General features: G+C 35.5%; 1 protein-coding gene across 1 annotated transcript in view; it reads left to right on the top strand.

Moving 5' to 3' along the window:
• DYNC2H1 (dynein cytoplasmic 2 heavy chain 1) overlaps positions 1 to 20,961 on the top strand; it is a 147,054-nt gene that overhangs the window by 111,336 nt on the left and 14,757 nt on the right. Inside the window, exons 82-83 of the mRNA XM_041487125.1 lie at positions 4,729 to 4,938; positions 7,822 to 7,911. Of these exons, the coding sequence (XP_041343059.1) occupies positions 4,729 to 4,938; positions 7,822 to 7,911 (300 nt within the window). The remainder of the gene's footprint in view (positions 1 to 4,728; positions 4,939 to 7,821; positions 7,912 to 20,961) is intronic.

The following is a 20,961-nucleotide window of genomic DNA, read 5'->3' as shown; positions in this document are numbered from 1 at the left end:
TGAGTATGTATGTCATGGATTGATTAATTAAAAAAGGATTATCTTACAAATACCTTGAAAACAGTTGTTGTACATCTATGTACTGACAATTTCGAAATTCAACAAAATGACCACTTGACATAGGTATGTCCTGTAGAATTTACATCTCAATGATTGATCATAGTCTTGCAATGTGGACATATTTTTCCTCTTTGCACTCTTAATGAAACTCCAAAGCCAACTAAACCTGATCCACACAGAAGCACCAGGAGGAAATGGTCAGGAAAAGCAGTGAGCAGTTCCCTGCATGTGGGAGAAGGATGCTCCCATTTTCTGACCTCATCTGTTGTTTAGGAAGTTCTGCTGCCTTCCAGGGGCTCTGCTGTGGGATGCTGTGGAAAGCCTGCTGAGGCTGGTCTGGCCCTCAGACTGTGACCCCTTGGAGCTCCATGTGCTCCACACTACCCCTGGCAGTTGACTGGGGTCTGTGTGGAAAAGCTCCAAGGGTCATATTTTTGGATGGAGACTGGATACAGGTCTGAGCAACCTGCTGTAGCTTTGAGCACCTGGCAATCTCCAGAGGTTCCTTCCAACCTCAGCTGTTTTGTGGTTCCGTGAATAGGAATTATTTTTGTTCAGTTTTCAGAGCCTATCACCTTCTTTGTGGCCAAACAGCAAAGATGGCAGATAGGCTTTGGAAATTATATCTTTTTTCAGTTTAGACATTTCAAAATGGGAAATCATTCTTATACATTAATACAGTAGCAAGGACTTAAATGTTGTTACTTTTTCAGAAATATTTCTGGTAATTTGCAGGGCTTCATTTTTTCTCTCAGACCATACATGATGCAAAACCCTGTTAATTGTTGCTACCAATTATTCAGATATCCTGAAATTGTTGAACTGGAAGATTTATTGTTTTTTATCTATCTATAAGAATAGAATCATGGCAGTTGCCTCTCCTTCATCCACTGATTATTAGTCTAGCCAGAGTTCAGACTCTGAAATTTTTAATTGAATTTTACTTTAAATGAAAGAGATACTTAAAATGTGTTTCAAATCATTGTGCATCTGTGTTGAAATTACACAAGCAAAGCTATTCTGAACTAATACAGAATGTCGTGACATTTTCACCTATATTGGCCTCATTTGAAAACATACGTGTTAATTATTGCCATTGAATACATCATTGTAATGAATACTGTGCTAAAACTGCTTTTACAGTGTTTTGCAGCACGATTTAATAACAGCTTGACACTTACTAAATTAATTAAACTCTCATGAACTTGCCATTTAATTAGAAAAAAACACATGCTCACATGCTCAGTATTAATTTACATGAAGGACTTGTTGATCTATAAAATGAAGTCTTCACTGAGTAAGTTGTGAAATGTTACACAAATTTTAAAAACCCAACCTTAATGTGGAAGGGAGCTCACTACAGATTGTTGGCAAGGGCTGACTGAGCCCTTGAGTTAATCAGAGTGAATTCAACCAGTGTCTGTCCTGGTGTCCATTTTCTTCCCACACAGCTTTCTGCCCTGACAGCCTGTGGCTCAGGACCTTTGCAAGCATTCATTGTCACATAAGTGGATCAGCTGGATGTCAATGTCCTGTGGAATTTGGGAATTGCCCATCATACAATAGTTGTCAGAGATACAAAAGTATGAGAACACAGGGGGAGTGCATAAGTGTTTCATCACATCCAAGTGGCTCTTTCTCATGAGGACAGTGAGAGAGAGAGAGGAATCAGTGCTATATTTTTGTTGTAAGGTGGTTGCATGTTGTGCCTTGTTTCAGAAAAACCCTACATCAGCTTTATGAAAGTTAGAATGCCCACCCATAAAAATTTCAGCAGCAGCTCCTTCAAAGTTGTTAACTGAATGTATGATTATAAATTATGTGTTCTGTATCTTTTGTCATGTTTGTAAATTGTAACTAATTATTTTCATAAAGTTGCATAATATTGCAAGAAAACTATGGAAGTAGTTTTGAAAATTAATGACTTTTTGCTCTTTTATCTAAACCATTACAGAATAATAGAATCATAGAATATCCTGAATGGTATTGAACCACAAGGTATTGGTATGGAACCACAAGGGTCATTGGAGTCCAACTCCTGGCACTGTACAGAACAGCCCCAAGAATCACGCTACGTGCCTGGTACCTCATTAGCTACCTCAGCTTTAAAAAACAACAGGGTCTTTCCCATGAAGGAAAATCAGTGAAACAGAAATGTAGGGTCATTCTTTATTTTCGAAAAACATGTGAAAACCAGTGAGAGGCTAATATCTAAAAAAATAGGCAGAGAGCCTCGAAGAAGGTGGCAAAATAGGTACAACAAAAGAGCAATGGAGATTTCTAAAACGCATCACCACCACCAAAATTGCATTTTGAATCAAGTGCAGAACTAGTAAAGGTATATTTTCATTGTGTTTGTTACATTTCTGAGGAGGCAGTTTTCAAAACATACCGGAGTTTACAAAAGCTTGAATTTAAGAAGGTAACAAAGTAAAGCTCTGGGACAGTTTAGGTGAGACTTTATGAAGTCTTATATTATAGTAGGATAGCAACACTTACAGAACTGAAAGAGGGAAGATAATTGAAGTCTGAAAGTACACCTGATTAATATTGGTAGATTTTCATCAATGAAAAGCATGTGAAAACCAGTGAGAGGCTAATATCTAAAAAAATAGGCAGAGAGCCTCGAAGAAGGTGGCAAAATAGGTACAACAAAAGAGCAATGGAGATTTCTAAAACGCATCACCACCACCAAAATTGCATTTTGAATCAAGTGCAGAACTAGTAAAGGTATATTTTCATTGTGTTTGTTACATTTCTGAGGAGGCAGTTTTCAAAACATACCGGAGTTTACAAAAGCTTGAATTTAAGAAGGTAACAAAGTAAAGCTCTGGGACAGTTTAGGTGAGACTTTATGAAGTCTTATATTATAGTAGGATAGCAACACTTACAGAACTGAAAGAGGGAAGATAATTGAAGTCTGAAAGTACACCTGATTAATATTGGTAGCAAAATACAGTATTTAATATTAAAGATTAGAATCTACCTTCAGTTTCTTATGACTAGGAAAAGCACTCAGTACTTCAGCAGTTTTTCGTCTTAATTCCTAAGTAGGTCATGAGCATACACCTATTTTAAAAGCTGATGTGAGTTATATACATAATGGATTTTAAGAGAACGTAATAGGACATTAAATGTATAAGCTGATATTGGTACTCACATTTAATTTTCCTATGGAAATGGCAGATGGGGTGTTTCAACAAATTCTCAGGGGAGAGCATTAGAAAGAGTGATGAAATGAATGTGAAATTCATAGGAGGCTCTTATGTAAAGGGCAATATTGAGGAACTTAGATGAGTTCTCTTTCAATAGGCTTTTGTGAATTAAGGGAGTGTCAAAGACTGAGCAAAGCCTCCAGTGTGCAATGTCTTGGGTTTTTCTTTATTTTGTGCAATTAAACATGTCAATAAGAAATCCTCAGCTAGTTTATGCTAGTTTTGTATTACAATTTACCTATACTCAGCAAATTATGATCTCAGAAAAACTGATGTGAAACTGGATTCCACTGTGATACTGTGATTTTTGAATGCATGCAAAGAAAAAATGCAAAGCATAACAATTGTAAATACTGCGTGCTTTGGCATTTTGATCCGTAATTTTGTTGTATATCTTTTTAATAATGTCGGAAGACTTTATCCTTAATTTTTCTGTTGGTCAGTCATAAGCCAAAGTTTTGCTCCTTCATTTAGCTTTTCTCATGTTTTAGCTTGGTAGCTGAGTGGCGTATGAGCTTGAAATTAAAAATGTAAAAGTTCTGACAAATACATAGTGCCTGGAAAAGATTATAGAGGTAAATATCCTGTGCCTTCTAGAAAGCAAGATGCCATGTGACAATTCAGAAATTTATTTATCCTGAAAAATAATCAAAACTTGTTATTTTAAAAAACATATTTCAGAGAAAGTAAAATCTGATTTTATCTTTACTAAATTACTAAATTAGAAATTGAAATATCAAAACATTTTTTCCCATAGGCTAGGGTTTACTTGTTACATTTGTGCCTTACAGAATTTTCCAATAAGTTTTTAATTCTGTAACTGGAATGCAAAAATATATTTATGTAATAATTTGCATATGAATTAAGATTCACAAAACTGTACCATCTCTTGGCATTATTGAATAAATTTGGATTTTCAGGCTTTAATGGAAGGGAAGTAAGTAGTAAAAATGGCAATGTAGGAGCAGCAGTACTTCTCAGAGTCTAAGTTACTCAAGATTTACACATAAAATGATATTTATTTTGTATTTACAGTGTTTATTTCAATTCCATGTTGAACTAGTCTCAGGAAGCAAGAACTGGCAACATAGTTTATGGTACGCAGTAAAATTTTGTTGTGCTGAGTACAGCACCGCTTTTTATATTAACACATTAATAGAAATACTAAAAGCAGTGATTCAGCTAAGTGAAGATTTTTCAGCAATTCAAGTACTTTTGAAGTAACTGGGTAGACAGACTTGTTTCAGAAGTAGTAGTGCCTTTATTGAACATGTCACAGACAGTACTGGGAGTATCACTGTATTTTTAATTCATTGTCAGAAAAGGGATGATATCACTACTGCTTCAAAGCTAACAAGGTCATATGAAGTATAATGAATTAAGCAAATAATGTGTTGTGCAACACCATAGTTTCCCTGAGTTTATTAACTATATATCCCACGTTTTTTCTCAGAATTCTAACCTGATCCATCAGAAGGTGTCTCCTCCTGCAGAGCAGCAAGGATCTCCAATCTTATCGTTCATTACCCTGGAACACTTCAATGCCATTCGCCTTGTGCAGAGCGTCCATCAGTCACTTGCTTCTTTAAGCAAAGTCATCAGAGGCACCTCACTACTGAGTTCTGAAGTACAAAATCTAGCAAGTGCTCTGTTAAACCAGAAGGTAAGTAATTTTGTAATGAATATACATTATAATAAGCATTGAAAAAACGCAAGAAAATTGAACTAAAACTCATTTTCATGTTCTAAATTTTTTTATTGATAAAGACTCTAAAATGGAGTTCTTTTAAAGATAGAAACTCCAAAACAAAACCATTTTTATCTTTAAAATTTTTCAGAAGTATTTGCAGAATCTTCTGAATGTATTACTCTCTTATCAACCTTTCTCTTAAAGACAAATCCTATAAGTTTAGAAGTTGTGGAATACTATTTCAATTTCAAATACCAAGTCATGCTAGATAAGTCAAATACATTAGCCAGTAGAATATGTAAATCTGTCCCCTTACTTAGTTTTTATATTTTCTTAAAATTTAAATTGTAATAACAGTTCTCCTTGCATTTATTCAGTATGGAGTATTGCCATACCTCAGCAGAAAAGCTGTGCCTATCATACCAACCTCTCATCTCACCCTGTATTCTTGATATACAAGAAATCAGTCAGAATTATAAGTTAATTGAATTATATTATATTTTCTCCATCTTTTTTGGCATCACACTAGGCATGTTTATAAACTGGTACAATTAGTGACAGCAAATTTATGTGCTCTATCATTAATATCTAGATAATTGAGTTAAAAGATAGTCAAACATTGATGTGACATGAAACTCTGGTTTTGTTTCGCCTCCAGCAATAGATAAATTCTGTCAATGCTAATGCATAGATATTTGGATTGCTTCTGCAATGAACAATAGTTCCTATTAACATCCTGTTTATCTTCACGTGACAAACAAGTACTGTTAAAAAGATTGTTATGCATTTATTGATAAATCAAATTCTAATCAAAACAGTAATTAAATTTGTTGTCTTTTCAGATTCACATGACATTTGCTAACATTTGTTAGCAAAATTGCTGTACAGTTAGAACAAATTAAGTTTTTGTGTTAGCAATCTCATTGCCTTTTAAAACATGTTTTGACTATGTGGTAGAAACTGGCACTAAGTCCAAGTCATAGTGAATGGGAGGGATACGTGTAATGGCCATTCTTTAGTTCTTACAGTTGTATTTCTTGTTACTGAGCAAGAGAGCATGGCTTGCTTTTGTACTTAAACTGCACACTTGTATTGGAACTGGCAGGAGTTGTGAAGCTGATCACTGCCTCAAAAAGTTTCTTAGAAATCCTGTGCATTTCAACCTCTCACAAGCATTGGTTCAGTGCTTCCTGATGTATTGACCAGTGCTTCTGTCATTTCATCTGCTTACTTACCCACTTTCCTTGACATGGATCACTTCATTGGATTGTGACCACATAGCAATTTTTTCAGCAGCCTTCCAGAGAGGCTAATGCCACGTTCTTGGCATGGCAGCTAAACCTCACTCAATTTATCATCTTAAAATTATTTTCTTCATGTGTTTTCTATACACTCTTCTGGTTTAGTGTTTTCATGGTTTTTGTAGCAAAGGATTATTTTTCAAAAGCTGTATTTTAAACCCACTAGGATTGTAGCTCTTTTAAGATTATAACACCTGAAGAAACTACTGGATTACTAATAGAAATGTAAAATTCAATAAATGTATGACTTATAAAGGTTTCAGCAATGTGCTGTATTTGTGTAAAATTGGTATGTTAGCCCCATACTAGCCACTGTGAAGAAAATTAACTCCACCCCAGCCAAAAAGAGCATAAGCACATCTGAGATACACTTGCATAATAACAATTAGCTCAGCAATTTCTTTAGACTTAAAGTAATTTAGAGTGATACATTAACAACATTAGGCAAATGCCTTGTAAGTGATAGATTGGTGAGCTGCCTGTCAATGCATATCTAGTAGAAGAGGCTGCAAAAAGGCAAGGTCTGCAATAAAAAATAATTTTTAAAAAATCCTAATTAGGAAAAACCCCATGCAATTAACTGTCCTTTATTAATTGTTTTGTATGTATTCTAGTTTATTGAATTAATTTTTAATTAGTATCCTTGAATCTAGTTACGTTTTGGTTTTTATCTATAAAAGGTAAACACAGAGTATTGACTTTGAAAGATACCTTTTTTTGCAAATTTCTGGGATCAGTATTTCAACACCTATTCAGTACATATGCTATTAGAATGGCAACTTCCTGGAAAATGCAGCTGTAAATATTAAACAGTATAAACTGTTGATTCTGCTTAGCATCTTCAGTAGTGTGCAATATTCCACAGGTACTGATTTATATTAATTTTATTTCTCATATGTAGGAGAATCTTGCAGTCACTTTCAGTGTGCTTTAGGTTCCTGTGGAGTAGGTAAAATTAGTGTTTCTATCCTTATTTTATATGGAGGAAGTTTAACAGATGCCCTTTTAAGCCTTTCTTTTTGAAGTCAATGAGAAATTTGTAGGGGGAAGTCTTGCAGGCCTTTTTTTCTCAGGTGTTGCTCTACAGGAGCTGTAAGGTGATGAGAAAATAATCATGCAGAGGAATTGTACCAGATTCTCTTCATCACAGAGCCACAAAACTGCGTTTTGAAGTCTGAGTAGGCTGCAGCAAAGGAGTGGGAAACTGCCTGCAGCTGAAAGATGACATTGTGGCTTCCCAAGACAAATGCTCTTAAGGCTTTTTGGAAATATTTATGGAACCAGCTGATGTTTCCTTATTGAATAGCAGAGATTCTTGCATGTTCTCCATCAACACTGTGGCTCCATCAACACAAAGAATTAGCAGGAATACAACCTTTCTGTTTGTGGTTGTGTGTACTTGGTCATTATATTGCTGGTGTTGCCTTTTTTTTTTTTTTTTTTTTTTTTGTAGATATATTTGATCTCCAGGTTATTTATTTTTATTCAAGTTGCCAACTTAAAATGAAATTACAATGGATTTGATATTTTCAGTATATATATATATTTATTTCAGTGTCCTGTTTCCTGGCAAAGTAAGTGGGAAGGTCCAGAAGATCCTTTGCAATATCTTAGAAGTCTTGTAGCCCGAGCACTTGCCATACAGGTAATTTTAAAGAGTCTTTTTTTACTCAGTGTGCTGGTATTCAGTGACACAGTATATTATGTAAATTCCACTACAGTAGACCTTTACAAACACAGGTCCAAAAGAATTTTAGATGTATGAAAAGGTATATAAAAATCTAAAGATCAAGGAATAATGTGATAATATTGTTAGTTACTTCACAATAGGTTTACATCTTAGTCATCAGCCTTTATGGTGAGCTGTGGGGGAAAAAGGCTTTTTTTTACCCAGATGAAACTTTACATTTAAGTCAAGACACACTCTTTAATCTGGTAGAGAGATGCCTATCAAGACATAAGTGTAGCATTTCTAATAAAGGTAATGTAGAAATTCATAGCTGTCTAGTTTTGGAAGAAAGTAATGAAAAGATCTGCATTCTCAGGGTTTTCAAGGGCACATAAGAGAAGGTGTCTATCCACAGTGTGACAGTAAAGAGGTTAATTTTTAGTTAAGGTGAATCTATATATTCTTTGATTGACAGAAGTTGTGTATTTAAAGTAATAGAAAGACAAATAAAATAATTAATCTAAATTAATTAGTATTTAAGGAAACAAATTCCTTATCTGTGTTGGATACATAGAGAGAAAACTGTGAGAACCTGAAAGAGAGGAAGACTACTTTAGAAAGGACAGATCTTTGTTGCTTCCAGGCAATAAATACAAAGCTGTTGGTCTTGATCTTGATTAACACATCTTGTCCAATTGGATACCAAGGTTTTTGTCAACATTTATGTTTACTGTCAGATTCAGAAGAAAGATTTGAAGGCCATGCGTCTTCTAGGCATTACTTTTTTTCTAAAGAAACTGTCAAGTAAATGTCTCTGAAGTGTTAATAAGATTCTTTTTATGCAAACAATTTCTGTTGACAAATACTTATTTTTTTCTTCATCCTTTACTTCCAAAGAAGTTTAAAGTACAAAACAGAAAAAAATATAAATACTTATAGCAACAAGTGTTAATGCATGTTCAGATGTTATTTGGTCATATAATTGGAGGTGAACTTAGTCCCATCTCTCTTTTCGCTGACTATTACAGCCTTTAGTATTAAGAAAGCCCCATCATTTGTGGTGAGTCACTGTGTTTGTAAGCTTCAAGAGTACATTACTGTTTGCAACTTCTACTTTCATTTGGTTGTGACCAAACTGAGTGCAATTTTCCTTACTTGTATGATTTATTTTTAATGGAAGTCTGAGATTAGAGTTTGAGCTTCTGTGTGGAGTGCAGTTCCCATACAAAGTCACAATGCAGAGGTAACAGGATGAAATTAGTGTTAATAGTAACAGATGATTTTCAACCACACATATCCCAAAAGTTTTTATTTCCATTTATTACTCCAGTCAGCTATTGACTAATGTGTTGCATTATATTTGCTGCATTACCATGATAGTAATCTTCCTTTCTCATTTCTCAAACTACTGTCAAAATGGTACATTTGGATTAGTCATTTTTATGAAAGTTATTATGAAGGACTCATTTACAGTTTTTAATAGTTATTTGTTATAAGAGAGAGAAAGATTATTAAGGCATAGCTTTACAGTAGATACTTGACTGTGTCCATAAGCAGTAAATCATGTTAAATTTTTATTAGTGATAACACCTGCTGGTTGTCTCATTTTATTTCTTTAATGTCAAATATGTAATATAGTTTTGTTTGGAGAAATTCTTAATAATAAAGTATCAGTCTGTTTTGCATCACATGCTTCTAGTCAAATCACATCTGAAATACAGTTTCTATATTTCTACATTGTAGAAATAAAATGTTGATTATTTCTAATTATGCATTTCAGTTGAATCATCTTTTTTCTTAAATGTGATTCCAAATCATGATTGTGCCCGTTACACCTTCATGATTAGTCTTGATCATTTTTTAATTAACTTTTCTTTTTTGTGACTTGTCATTATTGATTTTATAAATGTAATTAATCAGTAGTTAATTCTAAGTTTAGTATTCAGAAATTCAATAAAGGCTTCAATAAAGATATCTCATAACTCTGAAAATTATCTTCTGATTTATATTTCAATAAATGCAATATTTTAGATTAGTTTTATATGACCAACTTTATAAGCTTTTTTCTAGTTACTCTTATGCCCCTCTGTTTCATTGGTTGTAAGTGTATTGACTTACACTTTACTGTTTGACACAGGTTTGATTTAGGCATTGTTAAGACGAAATAGGAGATACTGAAAGATCAAAGTTGTACTGAAGGATTACATTTGCTAAGGATGGAGTAAGTCTCTGCCTAGGCTATTAGTTAAAGGCTGCCTTGTCAAGAGGTTTGCTGCCAGTGCAGAATACAATAAAAGCAACTGCAGCAAGCATTTAATGGGGATGGGGAAGAACACAAAATATAGGCCAGATGGTAAAATATTTATAGCAGAATTTGTAGAAGTGCAAAGATGTTCTGAGAGCATTACACAACAACAGGCAGAAAAACAACAGGTGTTGCATCTTTCAGGTCTGAATTTACTAAGTAAAAAGCAAAATTTTAAAAAAAAAAAAGAAAACTGCCTATTGAAAGTGTGAAGAAATTTGTATGTGCAACATGCAGTAGAGGCATGTGTTGCTATGTACTATGTTATGGTGACAGACCTGATGTAAATAGGTAATTTATTCCCAGGTGAAAATTCTGATACCATTTGGATGGTAGCTTTTGCTTTAAATTGAAATAAAAGTTATGTATTGAATATTCTTCTAAGATGGAGTTCTGAATACTTTCAATTAGCAGTGCTGACATTGAACTTTATAGTACTGTGCTTCAGCTTTTCTGTCTACAGTGATATATATGCTACCAACATTAAGATATGAAATCATCAGTGGTCATTGTGTAAGTTTTAATGCTTGGTCCTTAGACTGTGAGTTTCCTCACAATGGCATCCTAAATGTTTTCTGTGATTTTCCTCTCCTGTGGTTCATGCTCATAGCTCAGCAATAATACACATCAGCATATAATGGTATTAAGTGCATCCTAGTCTCTATATAAGTGTCTTCTCATGGCTATGGATACCAGCAGGAGGGAAGGAGAGAGGAGACTCAGAACTGCAGCTGTCAAGAGGCAAAACAGCAATCCAGGCAAATGTCAGCTGAATAGCAACCTTAAAAATTGTTTCAGGTCAACAAATTGGAAATTGATTTTTGTTTCCACTAGAACTAAATAAAGAGCTTAATTTCACCTTTTCAGAAAGTAATCCCAAACTCCTCTTATTCCAAGACCTTATATTTCATTCTTTTGGACTCAGCTGGTTTTATGTAATTTACAAAAACAGTTCTTCCTTTGGATGACTGTTGAGTTAGAAAGCTGCTAGAAGTCTTGCAGTGTACATTCAGAATCATAAGCACCCGTTTGAGAGTTCTAATCAAGGAAATGTTTATGAATACTAAAAGTTTTTAGTTGCATAATTTATGAAAGGTTTTGTGGAAATTGTGCATTTATCTAAAAAGTACTCCTAGTATATAAAGAAGTTAAATTTAATATTTTTTCAAGAGAGTTATCTTTTTCTGAGATGCTGTTCTCTTGTCTCTTTCCATCCTGAGTAAAATCTACGGTAGTAATATTTAACTTCAATACCAGTTTGATCACCTAGTATAAATTTTTACTATTTTAATGGTCTTTTACTGTTTAAGGAAGAGTGACTTTGTTCCTGTTTTGGAACTGTACTCCTCCATTTCAACAATTAGTTCCCCAGAAAGGTGGATTGGACACCCAAGGTATATGAGGTTTGAACTCTTGGAAATTGCCTGCTGAATGTACTATAAAACCTTCTGGGAATAGGAAACCCTGGATTTCTCCTTCGCACCCCAGGCATCTAGGCAGAGATATTAAATTTTCATTCACTGATAACAGGCAGAAAGGCCGCTCTTAGAAAACCAAGAGAATCAAGTTCTCTCAATTTTCACCAGGTTAAAGAACTCACATAATAAATCTTGTAGAAATCCAGAATAGTCATGCTCAGTCCTGTTATTCATCCACTTGGGCACTCCATAATAAGGCCTATCCCAGTCCAAGTAATCACACTTAGTTTCCAGAGTGTTTTCTAATACATTGCCTTAGCAGAGTTTGCAGCAGGGACACTATCTTAATGGTTAGTGTTTTACAGTATCAGGAGAGGCTGATTCAGATGGATTAGTTTGGCTGGTTCCCCACCTTGTCATTGTTCCTCTCATGACTCTCTATTTGAACAGCTATTACCTAGGTATCTGTACAGTGCAGAATACTCCAGATTTAGTATTCTAATATTGAAGCACAAAAATTCATAAAAGTAATGTGTTTTAAATCCACCCATTCCATTATTTTAGTTCAAATTTCCACGTTATTCTGAAGAATTAGCATTTTTCTGCTGTTTTTCTGGGCTTCTCCTCTTTAGCTGTCATGACTTTCAAAACAAAAATACAACTGCAGCCTAACATTATCTGCTAAGGAACTGATCCTGAATTGGCTCCCGCAGTTCTCACCATTTTGCAAAATTATTTCACTTTGTTCCAAATTTATCAGCCAGGATATGTCTTTTAAGACCTTATATCAAATTGATAACTGCTTGGTAAAAATTGGAAATTTGCAAGTACTACTGAAAAAAAATGTTTTGTTTGTCTCTAACAGGCAAAGTTGAAGCTCTTAGCAGGTATTTTATCATGTCCCTTCTAATCACTGTCTCATGTAGATTGCATTGATGAAGTAATGGCTGATACAGAGTAGTAGTGCTTTCTAAAGATACACCATCCAAACAAGGGACCCAACAGAATGTGAGATGAAAGTTTTGGACATGGGCAGGTAATAGGAGTTGTCCATTGAAATAAGATCTAATGTCCAAGGAAATTAAAGTAGAAGCTGAAGCATTTTTTGTGCTCTTACAGAAAACTGTGTTCATGCATTGATACAGTTTCCCTTCCAGGCCCTTCACCATATTTGCAGCCCTCGGACAGTCTCTAATTACATAATATCTTTCATATATATTGTGATGCTCAAAACTAAACATAACTTTTTTTTTGTAATGAAATGTGTGTTTTCCTCCAAAATACAGTGGGTTTAGCACTAAATCTGCAGACTATGCTGTTTCAAAAGGTAAATAATTTTGGTTGCCAATAAGCAGGGCTTACGTCAAGTTTTGGAAAAGCATGCCTTTTGCACAAAAAACAGTTGCACAAAAAACTGGAAAAACAGTTTTTACAAAGCAGCATAGGAAAAGGGAAAATAGCACTACCTGCATTTTCTTTGGTTTCATTGTGAGCTGCTGAAGCTTATTTCCAGTGAGTGTTAGGTGCTCGTTAAACTGAGGCATCCACAAGTTATGGGCATTTTAATAAACATCAGGCTTAACTGTTGAGAAAAGTAATTTGTTTCAACAGAATTCAGTGGCTGTTCATTAAACTCTTGAAATTCCAGGCATGTTTTGTGAGAATGGCTGTTCTGTTGAAATTATGAAATACTACCTTGTAACTAGAAGTTTGAGCAGCACCCCTTATCATAGCAGTAACCAATTATTCAGCTGTTTGATTATAAAATGTTTATTGCAGGAGATAATTACTCATAAAAGGACTTTTTGTAAGTGTTGAATAAAAGAAGACAAACTCAGGTCATTTTCTCTACAGATACTGTGTCTCTGATAAATTATAATATTTTAAAGAAAATGATATTTTTTTCCTAACCTAGGTTTAAATTAAAAACCCCTCGATTTAGTATTCTGTATTTCTTCTATGAATGCAAGATAGTATTTATATACTTAGTAAATTACAAAAAGCTGTGCTATATATTGTAAAAGATGTAAAGCTGTAGTTGATACCCTTTATTTAAACTAATAAAATAATGATCATTCATTGATTTTTCTCTTTAAGCTACAAGATACATTTTCACAATACAGGAAGAAAGCTGAAAAGATGCAATGATAAAATATGAATCAATTTTATGCATTTAATCTGTCAAAATTAAAAGTGAGATTGCTCTGTTTCTAATAACTTGTTTTTCACTGTATCTCCTTTATCATGGACAGAGCTGTCTGCAAAAGAGAAAGCAGAGTAAAATGGATAGTCTTGTCTGACAAAAGCTCAAGCAAAAAAGCTTAATTTTAGTACAAGTGGTAGAAAATTATGTTATTATCATTCACATATGAAAATGAATCCTTATGTTATTCTGTCAAAAACTGGTAATTTTAAATTCCATCCATTAATAAATGAGAAGGCTGCAGCACATGCTAATGCACCAATTTATAGGTTCATCCCATCAATCTGCTTTGCTTTTTTAAGGCAACATAGAATTAGAGAGAGGTTTGGTTTGGAAGGCACTTTAAAGACCATCTCATTCTAACCCCATGGCATAGGCAGGGACACCTGCTGCTAGATCAGGCTGCTCAGACCCGCATCCAGCCTGGCCTTGAACACTTCCAGAAATGGGGCACGCACAGCTTCTCTGGGCAACTGTTCCAATACCTCATCCACCCTCAGGAAAAATTTTTTTCCCTAATATCTAATCTAAATCTACCCTCTTTGAGTTTGAAGCCTTTCTTCCTTGTCCTGTCACCACATGCCCTTGTAAGTAGTCTCTCTCCATCTTTATTGTAGGGTTCCTGTCAGGTACTTGAAGGTTGCAGTTAGGTCTTCCTGAAACCTTCTCTTTTCCAGGATGAACAATCTCAACACTCTCAGCCTTTCCTCACAGGAGAAGTGTTCCATCTCTCTGATCATCCTGATGTCTCTCCTCTGTACTCACTCCAGCTGGGACCCCAGAGCTGAAGCAGCCCTGCAGGTGGGGTCTGAGCAGAGCAGAGGGGCAGAATCCTCTCCCTGGCCCTGCTGCCCACCACTGGATACAGCCCAGGACATGTTTGGCTCTCTGGGATGTGAGAGCACACTGACAGCTCGTGTCCAGCCTCTCACCCTCCATCACCCCCAAGCCCTTCTGGGCAGGGCTGCTCTTGATCCGTTCATCCCCAGCTTGTGTTGATACCAGGGGGTGCCATGACCCAGGTGCAGCACCTTGTTGGTCTTGTTAAACCTCAAGAGATTCCACGGGCCCCACTCCTCAAGCCTGCTTGGGTCCCTCTGGATGGCATCCTGTCCTTCAGTTGATGAGGGTACGCCTGATCCCTTTATGTCATTAATGAAGATATTAAATAACACTGGTTCCAGTATGGGCCCCTGGGGGGACACCAGTTGTCACTGATGTTCACTGGGACTCTGACTCATTGATGACCACCTTCTGGATGTGACCATCCAACCAATTTCTTATCAATCTCACAATCTACTTATCAAATCCATCTCTCTCTGGCTTAAAGAGAAGGATATTGTGAGGGACCATGTCAAAGGCTTTACAGAAATCCAGATAGATGGCTCATAAATCCAGATTTGTAACCCTTCCCTTGCCCAGTGCTGTAGCCACTCCATCATAAAAGGCCACTGGGTTGGTTGGGCAGGAGTTGCCCTTGGTTACAGTAACTTGCTGTTCTGATCACCACTACACTGACAGAAATATTCTGTGGACTAAAAGTAAGCAATCTATTAAAAATCCGTTACTGTTTTTGTAATTCTGATTTCATAGTTAGAAGTTCATACATAGAAATAAATTATGTAGAGTAGTAAGACAGCTTTGTAACTGAAAGGCAGTGTGGTTGTGGATCTTTTTTAACCTCTAGATGGTTTGCTGGGAGCTGGGTTGGTGTAGCTGTTTGCAAAATGTTTAATGTCCTGTTTTGAGACTTTAATAGGTCAAAATCAATGGTAACATGCTGTAACTATTTCTCAAATACCATTTGCAGATATGTATTAAAAAAATAAGCCCATTTTTTATTAGAAACAGATTTCCATTCCACAAGTGAGCATGATCCCTAATTAGCAGCAATCTTTTCTTTGGGAGAAGGCTTAAATGTAACCGCACCTTGACCTGTCTTTCTCTCTTTGAAGGAAATGCCATATTACTGAATTTGAAATGGTAACAGTTTCATTGTATCCCTTTGCAAATATATAAAAAATGTTTAAAATTTTGGAGCCTTTTAAGTTTCAAGGCTGTCAATTCAAATTTAGTTTGTGAAGGAAAAGAGTCATAAGAATAATTCTTGACTAAACCCTTCTTTATCTGTTGACTGTGCAGTAGTTTGACTCTTGGGAATTCACAGTCAAATAAAGCAATCAGAGCAGGATAAAAGTGCACTCAGCAATTCTGTAAACAGACATGACTGAATTTTAAAACTGAAGTCAACAAAAAGGCATTCAGATTTGGAGTTTTGTCCATTTTGTTTGATTTTTTTTCTTAGTAGAATTCTTTTTGATGTGATCTTTGTCTCTAAAAGTTCAGGAAGGTACATAATTGAAGAAAAAAGAAACCAAACCTTGAGTCAAAGCAGAAGAGTTGTTAAGAGTGATGGGAAGCTTAGATCCCTATTTAGGGTGTGTAAGTGATGCTTAAAGGCAGGAAGGATAAATGCCCTCCTGCTCTATAATGTTTCCCCATGTATTCAGCCGAGTGCTATAAATAGCAGCTAAATTAGAATGTGTGCCCCTACATGGAGGAGAATATGCAAAAGCGTATTGATATATTTGTGGTGGTAATTCCACACAGTCACTCTGTGAGTTGTGATCCAATGAGAAATCGGTTCTCTACATCTGAACTTGAATTTCAAAATTCCTGTGAGGTTTATACTGTTTCAAAGTGTTGTATGTGCTATTCCTTATACACACAGTGTGTTTTCTTATAGGTTTTTTATAATTAACATTTTCAGTATTCTTTCTAATATTTCATTATCCCATGCAATAAAGTAAGCAATTGATATTACTTCTATATCAGGCAAAAGGCAGTAAATAATTTAGAACTAAACAAAATATTGTTCATTCTTCAGATATGCAGATTACAAAGCTATGAAAAAGATTTATTCTGTCATGTGTATTCATGTATTTTATCACGCTGAGAAAAAGTACTGATCTGGATATGTCAACAGAAGAATCCATCAAATAAGGAGGACATTAAGATATTACTAGAATAATAAAACTGAAACCAATGTGTATCCAAAGACACCATAGAAATGCAAAATTCCTAATGACATTACTAAGGGCCAAAGGCAGTTATTAATTCTTCTACACTTCTGAGGCCACATTTGAAACACTTGTCTAGTTTTCAGCTTCTAAATTAAAAAACATTACTCAATATTGTCCAGATGTGTTTGTGGAAATATATGATTTGTGGAGGCATCTTTGGAGATACACAGAACTGCCGTAGACAATGCCCTGAGCAACCTAAATTGGTGTTGAATTTGGAGCTACTCTCAATTGCAATTGGATTGGATGCCAAAATGTTTAATTTTATTAATAAATTACTTCTATAATGGAAGTAATTTAAAAACTAAAGCCATTATAACTAAATAAAAACAAAAATTAATTAAAAATATAACAAAAAAGTGTGTTGTTTAACAAAATGTGCAATATTTTTTCCTTAAATTGCACCTTAATATATGTTTTTCTGATTAGCTTCCTGAGAACAGGTATGAATGAAGCTTTATGCCATGCTAATAATGCTCTTCAGCATTCTCTTAGCTTTCAAGTGTGACAGGACATCTGAAAGAGACCTACAACCTTTATGATGAGCTGTTCTTTTAGGATTGGCCACAACAAAATAAATTTGCTTTTGGGTTTAACACAAGGTTTTATGAGCTTCAGAGAGCTAATATGCTGCACTTGAGGTGCCTTTATGCTAACTGCCTTAGCTTTACAATGTAGGAGCAAACAACAATCCATACTAGCTTACAGCATCAATTTAAAATAAAAACCAACTTAATTATATTCTGCATCTATGCAAAGTTGTTCTTTTTTGAACAAACTATTTGCTAATCTCAGCAGTGTTGGAGTGTTCTGTTTAATGGAGTGTAAGCAGCTTGAGCAAGAGCCAGCATGATGTGAAGGGGTGCCACATCGCAGATTAGCCATGACATCATTTACCTCCTTTGTTTAAATGGAGTTGGATCAGCCATTGTTTCCATTTGATGATCTCTTTTTCTCATGTAAAAACAAAACCAGATTTCCTTCTTTGTCTTTTAATTGTGGTATCTTGTAAGTATTTTGGGATATGGGCCCCACAGAGTTAAACAATTTCTGATTAGATTGCTTTAGTCTGTTTGATTAGCATTCTTACTTATCCAAGAATTAGGTTAAGCCTCAATAGTTGCTAATATAGTAGAGTTCTGTGACACAGGCATGGGTGAGAGGTTTTCTCTGTATTTTGACAGCCTTAAGAGAGGATGTTAACAAAAAATAAATGACAGGTAAACAAGAATGAAAAAAAATGGAGAGAGACCGGTGACTGCTGTTCAAGGGGTCATTGTTTCAGTAGAGGAGCAAGGACTGTGAGGGAGATGCTAATGGAAAATCTGTATTTCATGGGGTGTTACCAGGGAAAACGAGCCATGGCAAGGTAAGCAGTTCTCTGTTGGCTCTCTTCATTGTAACATAGCCTTTGAGCTGGTACTGTAAAACAAATTACTGCAGTGCATCTCATCAGTACCAGTGGCTAATATATTGAGTATTCTGTATCCCTGTTTAGTTACACCAGCACCATCCCAGTATAGATTTCAGATCGCTGCTCCAGAGCTCTGCAAAGGATTTATATCTGATGTAGTCCTGACTTTGTCCAAGTATTATTGTAGGCAGTCTAGTCTGTTACCTGCACACGAATATTGTATGCCACAATTTTCTGTCCCCTGCAACTTATTTTTGGAGATTGGGTGTTGGTTCCAATGATTTGTGGAGGCATCTTTGGAGATACACAGAACTGCCGTAGACAATGCCCTGAGCAACCTAAATTGGTGTTGAATTTGGAGCTACTCTGAATTGCAATTGGATTGGATGCCAAAATGTTTAATTTTATTAATAAATTACTTCTATAATGGAAGTAATTTAAAAACTAAAGCCATTATAACTAAATAAAAACAAAAATTAATTAAAAATATAACAAAAAAGTGTGTTGTTTAACAAAATGTGCAATATTTTTTCCTTAAATTGCACCTTAATATATGTTTTTCTGATTAGCTTCCTGAGAACAGGTATGAATGAAGCTTTATGCCATGCTAATAATGCTCTTCAGCATTCTCTTAGCTTTCAAGTGTGACAGGACATCTGAAAGAGACCTACAACCTTTATGATGAGCTGTTCTTTTAGGATTGGCCACAACAAAATAAATTTGCTTTTGGGTTTAACAAAAGGTTTTATGAGCTTCAGAGAGCTAATATGCTGCACTTGAGGTGCCTTTATGCTAACTGCCTTAGCTTTACAATGTAGGAGCAAACAACAATCCATACTAGCTTACAGCATCAATTTAAAATAAAAACCAACTTAATTATATTCTGCATCTATGCAAAGTTGTTCTTTTTTGAACAAACTATTTGCTAATCTCAGCAGTGTTGGAGTGTTCTGTTTAATGGAGTGTAAGCAGCTTGAGCAAGAGCCAGCATGATGTGCAGGGGTGCCACATCGCAGATTAGCCATGACATCATTTACCTCCTTTGTTTAAATGGAGTTGGATCAGCCACTGTTTCCATTTGATGATATCTTTTTCTCATGTAAAAACAAAACCAGATTTCCTTCTTTGTCTTTTAATTGTGGTATCTTGTAAGTATTTTGGGATATGGGCCCCACAGAGTTAAACAATTTCTGATTAGATTGCTTTAGTCTGTTTGATTAGCATTCTTACTTATCCAAGAATTAGGTTAAGCCTCAATAGTTGCTAATATAGTAGAGTTCTGTGACACAGGCATGGGTGAGAGGTTTTCTCTGTATTTTGACAGCCTTAAGAGAGGATGTTAACAAAAAATAAATGACAGGTAAACAAGAATGAAAAAAAATGGAGAGAGACCGGTGACTGCTGTTCAAGGGGTCATTGTTTCAGTAGAGGAGCAAGGACTGTGAGGGAGATGCTAATGGAAAATCTGTATTTCATGGGGTGTTACCAGGGAAAACGAGCCATGGCAAGGTAAGCAGTTCTCTGTTGGCTCTCTTCATTGTAACATAGCCTTTGAGCTGGTACTGTAAAACAAATTACTGCAGTGCATCTCATCAGTACCAGTGGCTAATATATTGAGTATTCTGTATCCCTGTTTAGTTACACCAGCACCATCCCAGTATAGATTTCAGATCGCTGCTCCAGAGCTCTGCAAAGGATTTATATCTGATGTAGTCCTGACTTTGTCCAAGTATTATTGTAGGCAGTCTAGTCTGTTACCTGCACACGAATATTGTATGCCACAATTTTCTGTCCCCTGCAACTTATTTTTGGAGATTGGGTGTTGGTTCCATCAAGGAATAGTTCCAGTTCTTAGACTTCCTTACCCAGTTATATTCTGCTGTGTAACTGCAAATGCAATCTAGTGCTTGATATCTGCTGTACTTGGGAAAGAAGAGACTAGAAGGCATGAAGCATAAGAGTATTGCCTAACTAGATCCTGTGTTTAATGGTCATACAGGAAATATCTGGAAGTAGGTATTTTTGGCATATGTCAGTCATGAACTTGTCAGTGTGTTGTCACAGTTCCTATGCATCATTCTGTTATCCATATTAAATGTAGGAAACAGAAATTCAGGAGAAGTTAGGTTCCTGTTTTGATAAAAGATGAGCTAATACAGTAACCAGAATGAGATCACATCTGCTAATGTTTCTGTCAGCTGTACCCTAGTGCATATCTGCTTCTAGCACGTGGTTAGCCAGCATGCTGATGCTGAGGGACCTAGAACATTCATGCTGTAACACTGTGCTGTTGTGTTATTGCTCAGACTTCCCCAACAAACATGGGGGCTTTGAGGTGTGGAAAACTGAAATAAAGATTTAATAGTATTTGGTTTAAAGCAGTAGCCAGTGGTTTTGGGGAAAGGAAAGGAAAGGAAAGGAAAGGAAAGGAAAGGAAAGGAAAGGAAAGGAAAGGGAAAAGGGAAAAGGGAAAAGGGAAAAAAATTAAACCAGACATAAACTCCAAATTAAATTACTGTGTTATTTATCATTTTTAAGTATGGGCCAACGCCTTATCATATACCTGAAATACTGCAGTATTCACACATTCATTTAGTAAAGGA

This window comes from Pyrgilauda ruficollis, unplaced genomic scaffold, assembly GCF_017590135.1.
Source record: "Pyrgilauda ruficollis isolate IOZ18807 unplaced genomic scaffold, ASM1759013v1 scaffold8, whole genome shotgun sequence".
NCBI lineage: Eukaryota > Metazoa > Chordata > Aves > Passeriformes > Passeridae > Pyrgilauda > Pyrgilauda ruficollis.
This window is presented reverse-complemented; position numbering and strand designations above follow the sequence as displayed.